This window comes from Phoca vitulina, unplaced genomic scaffold (genome assembly GCF_004348235.1).
Source record: "Phoca vitulina isolate PV1807 unplaced genomic scaffold, GSC_HSeal_1.0 scaffold41, whole genome shotgun sequence".
Classification (NCBI taxonomy): Eukaryota; Metazoa; Chordata; class Mammalia; order Carnivora; family Phocidae; genus Phoca; species Phoca vitulina.
In genome coordinates this window covers 14,807,373-14,821,047 of record NW_022589744.1, presented here as the reverse complement: position 1 = coordinate 14,821,047, position 13,675 = coordinate 14,807,373, and the positions used below count along the sequence as shown (strand labels likewise).

At 57.5% G+C, this 13,675-nt stretch overlaps 1 protein-coding gene across 1 annotated transcript in view; it reads right to left on the bottom strand.

The window, feature by feature from the left end:
- Positions 1–289: 289 nt before the first annotated feature.
- Positions 290–13,675, bottom strand: part of CCDC40 (coiled-coil domain containing 40) — a 38,615-nt gene continuing 25,229 nt past the window's right edge. The window contains exons 13-20 of the mRNA XM_032429987.1: positions 10,553–10,798; positions 9,499–9,712; positions 8,207–8,376; positions 7,987–8,078; positions 6,356–6,476; positions 3,493–3,681; positions 1,601–1,759; positions 290–538 (exon numbers count right to left, since the gene is read on the bottom strand). Of these exons, the coding sequence (XP_032285878.1) occupies positions 290–538; positions 1,601–1,759; positions 3,493–3,681; positions 6,356–6,476; positions 7,987–8,078; positions 8,207–8,376; positions 9,499–9,712; positions 10,553–10,798 (1,440 nt within the window). The remainder of the gene's footprint in view (positions 539–1,600; positions 1,760–3,492; positions 3,682–6,355; positions 6,477–7,986; positions 8,079–8,206; positions 8,377–9,498; positions 9,713–10,552; positions 10,799–13,675) is intronic.

Here is a 13,675-nt window from a genome sequence, read left to right as displayed (position 1 = left end):
ACTCTCAGGGAGGAGGCGGGTGCCTTCCCGAACCCCGAGTAAGTCCAGCGTGGGGTGGAAGACTCCCCGAAATGCCACCGGAAACGCTGGGAGTCGACTTGGCTGGAACTGCTGGGGGGCTGAAAGAATCCGGATCTGCTGTGCGGGCCTACCTGTTTCTCTAAAAGGGCGTCCCTCTCTGAGGGTGGACATGGCTTGATACACAGAATTCTGGTCTCTTCCACGGCGGGGGGGGGGGGGGGGGGGGGGGGGGGGGCAGGCCGGGGAAGGGGGGGGGCCAGGCTGCTCTCTAGGGGGACTCAGACGGCTGGAGCTTGCTGGCGATGGTCTGGCTGACCTTGAGCAGGGCCTCCTGGAACTGGGGGTACTCGTCCTTCACGTGGTCGAGGATGGTGCTGACGACGCGCAGCCGGTTGTCCAGGCGCCTGTGCTCGGCCAGCTGCAGCTGCTTGGAGCGCAACAGGAACACGTACCTCCCGTCCTTCACAGCCTGGAGGTGCTTGGCCCGCGTCTGCAGGGCCACCAGCTCCGAGAGGTTCTTGGGTGGGACAAAAAACCCCGCATGAGGTGATGCGGTTTGAAACAGGACACCTGCTGCCCCCACACAAACTCAGGACTGGAGGAAATGCGGGGGGAGAAGGGGCTGATGCGCAGTGAGCGGGGCCTTCTCCTTTGCCCATTGTCTGAGAGACATCTGACACTGCTGGGTGCCGGTCCCACAGTGGACACTTCCCTGCGCTCCCTCCCCCATCTCTGCTGATCAGGCTCGGACCCTGCAGACCCAGTTGGCCCCACTCTTCTGCTCACACCACATCCAGTCTAGCAGGAAATCCACTGGAGCAGCTGAAATTACATGCAGAATCCCACAGCTTCTCACTAGCCTCATGGCTACAGCCCCGGTTTGTGCATCACCTCAAGTAGGCCTCTTCTGTCTACCCTCGACCCTTCAACATCAGAACCAGAGCGATCCTCCTAAATCTGAGCCATGCCTCAGCCCCAAACCCTCCGCTGTCTTCCCACACCCCTGAGAAGAGCTCAAAGTCAAGACCACCACCGCCCCCTGGCCGTGCACAGCATGGGGTGGGGTCTCTCTGCCCTCAGGTCCAGCCTGCTGGCCTCTGGCTGCCCCTAGAGTGGTCTCCTGACCTGCTTTACCCAGCCGGCTCACTCCCTTGCCACCTTCAAGTCTGGACTCAAATGTTTTCTCGAACTACCCTACTTAACCCCCCCCCCCCCCCCCCCCCCCGGCCCCACCAGTGCCCTTTCTCTCCTTTATTTTCTCCGGAGTATTTATCACCACCTAACACGAGCTATCTTTTTCATTCATTTTGTTTATCATGTGTCCCTCTGTCCTCCCTCAGGAGGCCTGCTCTGTAGCCTTAGCACCCAGAGCAGGGCCTGGCCCATAAAAGATGTGCGATATTATTAGATTATTAGGGCATGTGAGGTGAGTGAGTGATCACAGAGCGATGGGCAGTGCTGGGATCCCTGAGCTTAACTGCATCAGGAGGAGGCCTTGCCCAAGGGCGCACTGCTGCTGTGAGGGGCAGGCTCCATGCCTGGCTGCTTGTGGCCCTCGTCCCTCGGGGCACTGGCCTACCTGTTGCTTGAGGGCCAAGAGCCGGTCCAGGTCGGCCTCGAGCTCGTCGGTGCTGGACTGCATTGTTGACAGCTCTTCCTGCTTCTCCAAGAGGGAGCTGCTCAGGTTTTTTTGAGTTTCCTCCAGTTCCAAGATGGCTTTGGTGCACTCCTCGGTGGCCTGGGAGATAGACGGGACCGTCCTGGGACCCTGCCTCCTGGTTACTTAGTGGGCAGAGTCAGGCTAGAAGGATACAATCCGGGGAGGATCCCCACGAGGGCAGAAGGAGTCCCTGCCCCTCAGGAACCAGGACCTGGAGGGGTGAGTCCCAGTGAGACGCCAGGGCCCAGGTAAGCCCACACTGCAGGCTGCTCCCCAAAGGCAGGCGTGGCTGGGAGAGAGAAATGGGGGTCCCCCGCTTGAAGCAGGTCTGCCTGCAAGGGCACAGGGACCAGGGGCAGCTGGGCAGCTGCATGCCAAGAGTGGGAGCAGGAGATGCCTGGGGCAGGAGCTAAGGCCTCGTGGGGTGGGGGGTGTTGGGGGTGGGAGTGGAGGAGGCCTGGCTCCATCACAGTGAGGTTGGGCAGCCGGGGCTGGTGGGGAAGCAGCTGGTGGGATCCAGTGGATAAATGAAGTAGAGGTGACAGAGTGACTCTCAGGGTCTAGCTGGGGACACGGGAGAATTTGGGATGTGCAAAGGGCCAGTCTGTGCACAAACGCTGGTGGTCTTGCTGGGTGTGTGGCACGTGGGGGAGTGTGTGGCAGGAGGACTTGGATGCAGCCCACCTGGAGCTGGAGCTGAGCGGGGGTCGGGGAGGGCAGGGCAGAGGTGGCAGCTGGGGAGCCCTGGGGTGGAGAGGAATGGACATCATGAGTGACCGGCGTGGCAGAGAGGACTGGCCAACAAGGACCAAGAAAAGGCCATTCTGCTGCCCCCAGTAACTTCCAAATGAGCAGTTCGGTCAAGCCTGTCATTTTCAGTTAATCTCTCCCGGTACAGGACTTAGACCTTCAGACGCTATCCTGACAGTCTCCATGTAATCCTCTGGACAGCTCCACGAGGTGAGTACCCATTTCACAGGTCAGGAAGCTGAGGCACAGAGCTGTCAGGCAACATGCCCGAGCCTCGAGCGGAACAGATTGTTTGGAGCCCAGTGGGGCTCCGAGACCAGGTTCTGTCTCAAGTGAGCCTTCACCTACCCGGGAGGGGGTTACTGCTCATATTTCCACCTGGCAGAGGCGGAAACGCGGGCTTAGAAAGGTCCCACATATGCCCAAGGTAGCGGGGGGCTGAGGGAGTCTGAGCCAGAGCCTGGCGACGGCCGAGGGAGTGGGTGCTGGGCAGGGCACACACCACGTGCTTGCTGATACGGCCTGGTGCACGAGGGTGTGGACCCTCCGAGTGCTCATCAGCCTGTCCCCGGCACCCAGTCGGGGTCAGAGACACAGGGACTCACACGTGAGCCATGGTTCAACACGCTGTGTGTCCCTGATGCCATTTCTGTGAGGTGGTAAGGGGCTGAAATCTGGCCATCTTGGCCCTGGGTGGCACTGCTCTGTGTAGCTCTTCTGTTAAACCCAAGACAGATTTCCAAAGAAAGGGCCTGTCTAGCCCAGCCCCCCTCAAGGGCCCAGTGACAGCCACTGCATCTTTACCCAGACCCGGCACGTGGGTCATGGGGCTCAGGCCCAGAGGGTGCAGGGGACAGCCGGCTTGTCTGGTTCCAGAGCCAGGCTCCTTCCCCCCGCAGCGCCCCACTGCCACTTCTCAGCCTGGTAAAACAGTGCCACACAGCAGCCCTGACTCCAGCTCTGGGAATCAGGGCAGGAGAAGGGGCAGTGCTGAGAAACAGGCTGGAAGGACAGTGTGACCAGGTCCACGGCATGCTCCCCCCTTGTCGCAAGGCCCCCACCTTGTGAATGTCCCTGATCTTGCGTCGCAGCTCTGTCTGCTGGTGGTGGAAGTCCGTCCGGGTGAGCAATTTCTTGTCCACCTTGGACTGCCCCTTGGCCTGAGTCGAGATGGTCTCTCTGCGGGCAACGGCCAGCTCCATGTCACGGATCATCTTCTCCTGCTGCTTCAGCAGCTGCCCATGCCTGACCTGGGTACACGGGGCAGAGGGGCCGTGAGGGAGAGTGGCCAGCGCCGTCTCCATGACCTCCGCAGAGCCCTGACCCGGCAGGGAGACAGCAAGGGGAACGTGCCCGAGGACAGAGGGATCTGGAGCCATTGCGCACTGGTCAGAATGATTGGAAGGTCCATGTAAAGAATGCACAAATGGGGAAACTAGAAACTGTCAGAGGCCAGGGGAGGTTAGCAGACCGAGGACCGCCACATGCAGCCTGGGCAGGATTCTGGAGCAGAAAAGAGACAGTAGCCAAGAGAACAGGGACCTGTACCAACGTTGATTTCTTAGTCGTGGTTTTGGAAGATGGTGATGTGAAGGGTCTGTGGGACCAGGGCTGGGGCCCTGGTTGTCAAGGAGACTGACTATAAGGGCCACATGAGGGCTTTCTCGAGTGCTAGGAGTGTCCTGTCTTGGTCGTGGGGGCAGAGATGTGGGCCCAGGCTAAACCCATCCAGCCAGACATTGAAAATAAGTACATCTCCTTGTGTGTATGTTCTGCTTCAGTGAATCTGATTCAGAATAAAAAAGGATAAACAGGCAGGAACCCCCAGGTCAAGATGGTGGTGGGAGACCTAGCCCAGCCGCGTTTAAAGTCTGCAGTGGTGGGAGCCCAGGATGGGGACGGCACAGATGGGGTGGGGGGGGCTGTTGTCAGCTCCGCGTTGGCTCAGCAAGCGAGCACAGATTATCTGGGGACGCCAGCACGACTCACGCCCCAGCTGAGAGAACAGGGATGGGCCCCTATTTCACGCCATGTCCAAAAATTAATTCCAGGTGGATTCAAGATCTAAAGACGTGCAAACATGTGCAGAGAACTTGGGAACATATTTGTGTCACTTCAAGCTGCGGGGACCATCTTGAGCAATCCAGGAAACCCAGAAGCCATGCAGAGAGACAGACAGGACTTACAGCATGAACAGTAACGGCCCCATGAGTGGGGAGAGAGCCAGCGCAGAGAGCGCGAAGGCCAGCAGCAGGAGAGGGAGAACGGGTGGGACAGGTGTCCAAGGTGGGGCCTAGTAACCATGATATGCAAAAACTCCCTAAAATTGCCAAGAAATAAGAAAATGGAAATAGGAAATTGAGGAAGTGCTCACACACACACACACACACACACAGGCGCGTGCTCAATACCCCGTAATAGAAAATGTGGAAGTATGAAACTTCTAGAAGAAAACATAAGAGAAAAATCTTTGTGACCTTGGGCCGGGCAACGATTTCTCAGATGCGCCACCAGAATGATGCACAGAGAACAGAGCTGGACCTCACCAACGTGAGGAGCCTCAGACGTGTTATGGGGAGTGAGAAACGCCACACTCACAATAATAATTCATGCTACGGGCTCTGCTTCTGTGACATCCTGGGAGAGTCAGGGACAGGGACATGGGAAGCGGAGCCCAGGAGGCACGGGGGACTCGAGGGTGACGCAGATTTGGGTATCACAAAGGGGGGTGGTTATGTGGTTGTATGTTTCTGTCACAGCTCATGAGATTGTGCCACCAAGGGCTCAGTTAAACACCTCAATTTAAAAATAAAGGCTCTTGGGCCAATGACACCCAGAGGTGCCCAGGCTGTTGGGACACAGCCGTCCTCAAGCAGCTCCTGGAGAAGTGATCTGTGGGGCTCTGGTCAAGAATGTACACTCCTCCGCCCTGTAACCCCACTTTTGGGGATCTAACCTACAGGATACAAACAAACCAACCCCAGTAAGAAAGGATATTATGGCAAGCACGAGGAACCGGGACAATCTGGATTCTCATCACCCTGGGAATGCTCCGAGAAGTTAGGATAAATCCGTAGGACGTTCTGTAACTGTTAAAACCGGGCTAATGTCCATATTGTTTTTTTAAAAAATAAGTTGCTGAGCTATACGTACAGATCCTATTTTTGTGAAGGAAAGGAAGCAGCAGGAAGTCGCGGGTGGAGGGACGGCCACACCCGTGTGCGCGTGCGCAAGCGTGTGGGGGGGTCTGGCCTGCTGCGGCCAGCACATGTGGCTTCTGTGGTTTGAAAAGTCAGTTAAGTGGAGTGTTTTAAAGACTTATCAGTAGCATATGCATTTGATCAGAATTCCTCTGAACTCCATAGACAGAGGGGTCCTGATTAAAAGCGGCATTGTGGAAGTGCTGCCCGCCTGATTTTAGTACCTGCTCTTACTGTATCCTAAGGCTCAGAGAGAGCCTTGATTTAATTACCAACCTTTTTTTGAGGTAATGAAATCCAGCTCAGGACGACGGTAGAGAGAAAGCGAGGCTCCCAGGGAAAAGACGGGCGTGTTCTTTGAGCACGTTTTACCGGGCGAGACACCTTTCCTCGACAGTGGGGTGTCTCTCCCCAGCGGGTCGTGGGATTCAGGGGTCCCCACCAGCCCTCAGAATTGTCAGAGTGCGCTGACTGCATGGGGCGAGGGTAAAACAGTGTCTCGCAAAACACCGCGCACATGACTGTGTGTGTCTTGTGTCTGTGATCCTGTGAACCCAAGTGGATGGACCCTGGACGGGAGGTCGGCAAGAGAACAGCCCACAGTGCTTGTGCTCCAAGTGCCCTTCCCGGGGAATGGCGTCCATGCCACTGGCCAGGGTGGCCCATGGGGTTCCCGGGGGGCCCACCTCCCAGTGAGGCCAAGCCCCCCAGAACCCCCACCCACCTTCATCCTGTGGATCTCCGCCTTCATGGCTCGGATCTCTGTCTGGCCGGTCTCGGAATCCACCGATGCACGCATCTCTTTTGCCAGCTGGATTTTTTTCTCCCAAAGCATGATCTGGTGTCTTTAAAGGTGGGAGAGGCAGTGTGAGAGCTGGAGAAATTAAGGAGATTTCCTTCTGATGCTTCTGCGAGCTCATGCTCTAAGGACTCGCTCCAAATCGAGACCCACAGTGGACAGCTGGAAGGCAGGTGTGAGCAGAGGCTGAGCGCAGTGAGCTTGGGGTGGCTCAGAGCAGGGGGCCGGGACCTGGGACCCTCTCTCTCTCTCACTTAGCGTGTTTAAATACCCAGGCACTGAGTGAAGGGCTTCACTGTCAGACAGACACAAATTTCCCCGTTCTGTGACCTGCAGGTCAAGGTGGGCCAAGGTGCTCTCTCAAGTTCCTGCCAGCCCACCCAACCCAGGGCGAAGGGGGCTGTCCCACCCCAGTCAGTGTTGCCGTCATGGCGTCGCGTGGTGACGTTGCGGGGGACAGCTACACTGCGGTGCACGCAGCGCCTACGCCTGAAGCCACCGGAACTCTGTGCATCAACTATACTTCAACTAAGAGAAGTTCCCATAGCAGCAAAGACGGATGCCAGCGCCCTGGTCTCAGTGTTTGTCCCGCCCCCCGACGCCCAGCGTGATGGTGTTTGGAGGTGTCACCTCTGGGAGGTGCCTAGGTCACGAGGTGCAGACTCATGAATGGGATCTGCGCCCTTAGAGAAGAGAACCCACAGAGCACCCGCGGGGACACAGCAGGAAGCCCGCGACCCAGAAGAGGCCCTCACCCACGCAAGCTGACACCTTGACCTTGACCAGCCTCCACAGCCGTGAGCGATACATTTCTGTGGTTTATAAGCCCGGCCCCTTCTCTCACAGCCGCCTGGACAGGCAGCGGGCTCAGCGGAGCTGGAAGGAGCCTTGCGCGGGCTCTGACGCTCCCATTGGAAATGTCGGTCCACGGGAAATATATAAAACTGCTTCACAGGGCAGCATAGAGAACAACCCCATTTTTGTTTAAAAAGCAAGCAGACAAGAAAGATATATGCATCGTGGTTTCCCGGTGAAGGGAGGGAGTTGGAATTATGTGTGATTTTCCTCATCTACTTTGCACACGTTGTTACAGTTTAGAATGCTACAGTTGGGGGTGGTTACTCGTACAGCCAGGCATCATAAAAATAAAATAATTTTTAAAAACTTTATCCTGAAGAAAGCCACTCAAGGGGACGCCTGGGTGGCTCAGTCGGTTGGGCGTCTGCCTTCGGCTCAGGTCATGATCTCAGGGTCCTGGGATGGAGCCCGGCTTCGGGCTCCCTGCTCAGCGGGGAGTCTGAGTCTCCCTCCCCCTCTGCCTGCCGCTCCCCCTGCTCCTGCGCTCGCTCTCGCTCTCAAATAAACAAACAACAACAAAAAAGCCACTCAATTTCCCCTGAAGACTGGGCAGGCGAGGGCGGGTGGCTGGAACCGTGCGGTGACACCTGCTCTTCGCTGGGACCCGCCCCCAGTGTGGGCTCCAGAACTGGCCCAGGCAGCTGTGGATGGGCGGTGGGCGCGGTGACAGTGGAGCGGGGGCGGGGCCGGGCACTCACTCCGCCTCCACCAGGTTGTTCAGAGTGGCCGCCTTCTCCTCCTGCAGCTGGTTCAGCTTCTCCTGCATCTCGATGGTCTCCCTCTCCGAGGCCTGCGCGGGACGGGGTGCCGCCGACTGTGGGGGGACGCCGGGGGACGCGAGGACCCACACGCGCGCCCGCCCACCGTGCGCCCTCCCTCCCGCGCCCGCGCGTGCCCGAGTCCGGCGGAGCGCCTGACCTTCAGCGCGCGCACGAACTCCTTCTCCATCACCAGGCTGTCCTGCTGCAGGCCCTCGGAGCTGCTCCGGTTCTTGCTTATCAGCACGTTGAGCTTCTTCAGGTCGTTGTCCAGGTCCTTCATGTGGCGCTCGATCTCCTTTTGCTCCTTCTTCTCCTGAGCGATCTTGTCTGCAGCAGAGGGGGCGCAGGGGTAGCCACGTTCCCAGAGTAGCCCCCACACCAGTCAGGGCCCAGCTGGGCCAGAGGGAAGGGGCCTCTTCCTGGCCGCTCCGTTCCCAAAGCCTGGCCCTTTGAGGCAACAGAAAGGACCCCTGTGTGGACAGCCAGCAGGTGGGCGGGGGGGGGGGGGCGGGATGGGGGGGAACCCCCCCTGCACTGAGAACAACCTGTGGGGACATGGCTGGTGCTCAGACACTGGGTCTCCAGGAAAGGCGGGCCCTGCCCCCTACACCACCCCGCCCAGCTCAGGGGCAGGGGGCAGAAAACAACCATCCTAATTTCCAAGAGGGGTTTGGGCGCCCCCCAGGGCAGGCCAGAAAGGCAGCAGGGCCTCTGGGCCTGAGGTGTCCAGGAGGAATGGGCCCCGGACCACCAGGCAGCATTTCCCATAGGGCCACATGGCCGGGCTGACCTGCATGGATCTCTGGTCAGAGACCCAGGTCGGACCAGGTGGGACCCGGATGCCTCAGTGGGGGGCCATGGGGGTAGACGGCGGCCAGGAAAGGTGTCCGCCCATCTCCCTCCTCCGGGTACCCTGGCACATTAGAGACCCCTGGTTTTTACACCGCCTGGGGCAAGACAGGGGCTGGGGAGTCTCTGTTGGAACAGTTTTCTAAGTTCAGCTGGAGAGGAAGAAAGCTTCTCTTCCCAAGGCCCTGAGTTTGAGGCGTGAGGTGTCCCCTGTCTCCCTGGGAAGAAAGCTTCTCTTCCCACAGCCCCGAGTTTGGGGCGAGAGGTGTCCCCTACTCCCTGAGCAGGGGAGCGAGCCCCCAGGAGCTGCACCTTGCTGCATGTCTGCATTTCCAGCCCAGCTGCCCTGCCCTCGGCAGGACGGTAAACCTTCCGTGCCCCTCTGGGAGCACCCTTCAGTCTGCGAACTTAACAAATCCAGTATATTTTCTCGATCTTTCCGCCGTGCTGGCGACGGGGCTGGTGGTCAGGGCAGCGGCTCATGTTTACACAAGGCGCTGTGAGCCTGTGGTTTGCTCTCACGGCCTCGTGCAGGGTAAGCGTGGAGCTCCCTCCCCGGGAACTGGGCTGGAGGAGTCCCTGCAGACGCCGGACGCTTACTTTCTATCCGCAGCTTCTTCTGCTCCAGGATGTGCATCTCCTTCTTGAGCATGTCCAGAGACACCAGCTGTTCCTCCTGCTCCTGAGTTACCGTCACCATCTCCTGCTGTAGGCGGAGCCAGGTCACCTGGGCCTGCGTCACGCTGGTGTTGTGCTCTTCGAGCAGCTTGGTCAGCCTTTTGATTTCAAGCTCTAGAGGCCCCACTTCTTCCCCCTAAAAGTGATATTCACCAAAAAGCAAAGCGAGCCTCCTTGTTTTCAAAGGTCTGCTTTCCGGGGGAGCTGAGGAGGGCCGGGACCCCACCTGAGATCATGCATCTGTGTGAGGACTAGGGGGCATTTCCTCGGGGGCACTAAGGGTCCCACCGTATGCCCCCGACCCGCTGTGGGAGATATGGGTCTCAGGAGGCCGGTGGCCCCCTCCCCACCACGCCACAGCCTTGTGGGGCCAAGGGCAGGGTTGGCAGGCCTCTGTCCCTCAAAGGGGCTTTGCAAGTTTTCTTTTAGGAGCAGACCGTCACGGGCCAGGGTCTTGACCATTTGGGCTGCAGCTTTGAGAGGGCTCTGTGGTGCTCAGGGTCTACCTAAAAGCGTGCCCCAGCTGACCATTTTACTCCTGGATTTGAAGCCCATGGGGGTGCCCCCACGTTAGGGTAACCTATAGGACTTCAAGCCTCAAACTCATCAGATCACTCAGAGCAGCAGTCAGATCCCACCTGCTGCCTTTGCTTGGCAAGAAAGAACATTTGGTGCCAGGTGAAAGTTATATGGTCAGATTCCAGGGGCCACCAATAAGGCTTTATTGCGCACACCCATTTACTTATCACCTGCCTTTCTGGCCGTGACAGCAGGGGTGAGTAGCTTCGGCAGAGACTGACTGGCCTGAAATATTTACTATCTGGACCTTGACAGGAGAAGGTTCACAGGCAGCCCCTGACTTGGGGCATTCCGCGCTCTTGCCATGTCACCCATAAAAGGGGTGGGGAAAGGAGTGGCTCTATTTCGTGGCACAAATACCAACCAGGGGCAACCTCTCCTGGCCCGGAGGTCTTACCCCCAGCTCAGAAACCATCTGCTCCAGCTGCTTATTGAAGAAGTTGATGAGGCCTTGCTTTCTCTCGATCAGGATTGTGCGCCTAGAGATCTCGTTCTCGCTGTTGGTGATGAGGTCATTGACCTTTTTCACTTCCTTGTCAAGCTCGACCAGAGTCTTCTGGTGCATGTCCAGCCTGCAGTTGGTGTTTGTGATGTCCAGGGTGGTCTGAGCAATGTCGCCGTCAATTTTGGAAAGATGTGTCACCTGCATTAGCAAAAGGAAACATGTCTGAACATTCTTTTTCCCTGGGGGGCTCTAAATGAACTGGCTGGCCTATCATGTTCTTGAGCATCTGCCACAAGGTCCGCCTCTCCTTCCTTCTAGTCTTTATATATATAACCCCCCCCCCACCGCCTTCTGCCCAAACCGAAGACAGGATCACACTCTACACATATGTTTGTAAGCCACTTTTTACTGAGCTCAATCTTGACTTGTATGCTCATGTCATTTTTAGTGGCCGTGTAATAGTCCCTTATACTTATAACCCAGGAAGCGAGTCGTGGTTGTTGTCAGCATTCCTGCTTCCGTCCTGTCCCACAGTTCTAAATTCAGTGCCCGGGGGCTGGTCTAGACAGCTGGTATGTTTTGGTGAAGGAAACGGATTCCTTCCTCTCTGGGCTTGCAGTCTATCACCAGTGTTCCTGTTCTAAGTAATGCTGTGGCAAGTTCAACCTGTCTCTTTGCCAGGACCGTCCGGGATAGCCGGGTCTTCACAGGGGCTCCCACCTTCCTCCTTGCCCCCCGTGCTTGCCGCCCTACGGGGGCTCCCGTTCCTAAGTCTCTTTTTGGTCACCAGATGGACCAACCAGCCTCCCTGGACTCCCTCAGCTCTGCTCCTGGACTGTTCACTCTTATTGAGATACCCTGGCCTCTCCTGGGACGTCAGTTCTGCTCCTGCACTAACTTGTAGACCCATGGTTGACCCGTGCCTGCCCTCCCTCTGGACCCCAGCTCCAGATCCCAGGGGGTTTTTTGAACAGTTTGGAAAAAGTATCCCCTTTAAAGAGCTAGACTTGCATCTCTGGGGCAGTCAATCATAATGGACAAATTTGTGGGACAAAGATTCTTTACTGCCCTCTGCTGGACATCGGTGGTAGTGTGTGTGCCACTTGCAGGGGTGGCCGGGGGCCTGGGGGTCTGGGGCCCCACGAGTGCAGCCTGGCAGAAGGACTAGCAGGTGACTTCACACACACCATGCTCCTTATCTTCTCTGGTACAGCGCGGGCCCCTAGTTTTGCTCCCAGCAGGTAGTCTTGCCCCCACTTCCCAGAGAAAGGATGAGTGGGACGCCCCCAGCATCAGACAGGACCTCCCAAGGAGACCCGGCTGAGCACAGTCTTGGCTGCAGCCCTGTCTCCCCACTTCCTTGCTATAACCAGGCCCGGAGCAAGCTGCCCTCCTCCCAGGTGTCCGGGAGGGATGGGGCGCCTCAGGCTGCCGGCCAGGTAGACAGCAGCCCCGCCCTCCCGGAAGGACAGGTGAGCCCCCCAGCTGTGTCAGCTGAGCCTCCTCCTGGCCAGTATCCACCTGCCAACAATGGCCATCAATCGCTGACATGCAGGGGCACGGCCTCTGGCTCCCCAGCCCCTTTGCTGTCATTGTAATGAACGGTTAGATCTAATCCTCCAACACCTGCCAGGTGTCTCGTACAGGGAGAGAGTAAAGGCAGAGCCAGGATCACGCAGGAGCAGGACTCATGCTCTTAACCGCAGGCTGGGAGGGCCCACGCCCCTTCATCTCCCGCCCGTCGGGTGGAAGCTTCCGGTGAGCTGGAGAGCAAGGAAACGTCCGTGTGGTTGCTGCTACGTGCAGGCAGGCCAAGCGGGCCCCTCTCCTCCTGAGCCTTGAGGGGCGCCCTGGGGCAGGCCGTCTGCTGGGAGGTGCCCTAGGCCTGGTGCAGGCCACGGCAGCCTCCGTGGGCTCCGCAAGCGGGCCCACCGAGCCAGGGGACACCGGGGGGGGGGGGAGTCACACCACGGGACGAGGCAAAGAAGAAACGATTCAAGGAAGGACACAGGGACCCCTGACCACAGCTCAGAGCAAAGTAAGACCCCTGGGAGAGCAAGAGAGAGCTCTTGTTGGAGGAGGTTCCCGGGCCGGGAACCTGTGACCCTGGCTTTCGGGCATAGCAGCTTGTCCTCAGAAGTGTGGGCACAGATGTGTGGCAAGCATGTCCAGAGCGGAGTTGTTGATAACGTTTAAAACCTGTAAACACCTTGAAGTGTCTAACCAGAGAATTTTCAAGCACAATACATACATTTGTATGATGAAATGTCATGCAGAAAGGAAAATGTAGGTTTTTGAGGAATATTTCACAGAAAATGTTATGTTGAATGTGGCCAAAAAGTAAAATAAAACAGTATCTGCTCAGTGAGAAAAATCCGTGGAGTCCCACACTTACTGTGTGTCATATTTCAGTAAAGTGAACGAAAATGGATTAGAATAGACCTGAAAACTGATACATAGTAAGAGTCCTATGTTGTTTAAGGCGTGTGCACTTGTGTGTGTTCACGGGTGTGCTTGCACGAGTGGGTGAGTACATTCGTAGGGGTCGGCACGTGTGCGCGCGTGAGCGTGTTCACGGGTGTGCTTGCATGAGAGGGTGAGTACATTCATATGGGTCGGCACGTGTGCGCGTGAGCGTGTTCACGGGTGCGCTTGCACGAGTGGGTGAGTACATTTGTATGGGTCTGCACGTGTGCGCGCGTGAGCGTGTTCACGGGTGTGCTTGCACGAGCGGGTGAGTACATTCGTGTGGGTTGGCACGTGTGCGCGCGGGAGCGTGTGCGCATCGGGATGTTTATATGTGTGTGGTTGCCTGTGTGTGTGCGTGTGCACCTCTTTGGTTGCCTGTGTATGAGCGTGTGTGTTTAGAAAAAGTTCCAGAAGGAAATACACCAAAATGTTGGAAGAGGTTATCTCCGGACGGTGGGATCATAGATGTCTCATTTTCCTCTTTATGCCTCTGTACTTCCAGGTTTTCTACAATTAAAAGGCTCGCTTCTACAACAGGAACCAAGTGGGAAGTGAACAGACCGGCTGAGCGCCCTGGCTCGCCCCGTTGGCTCTGAGCGCTGCCGC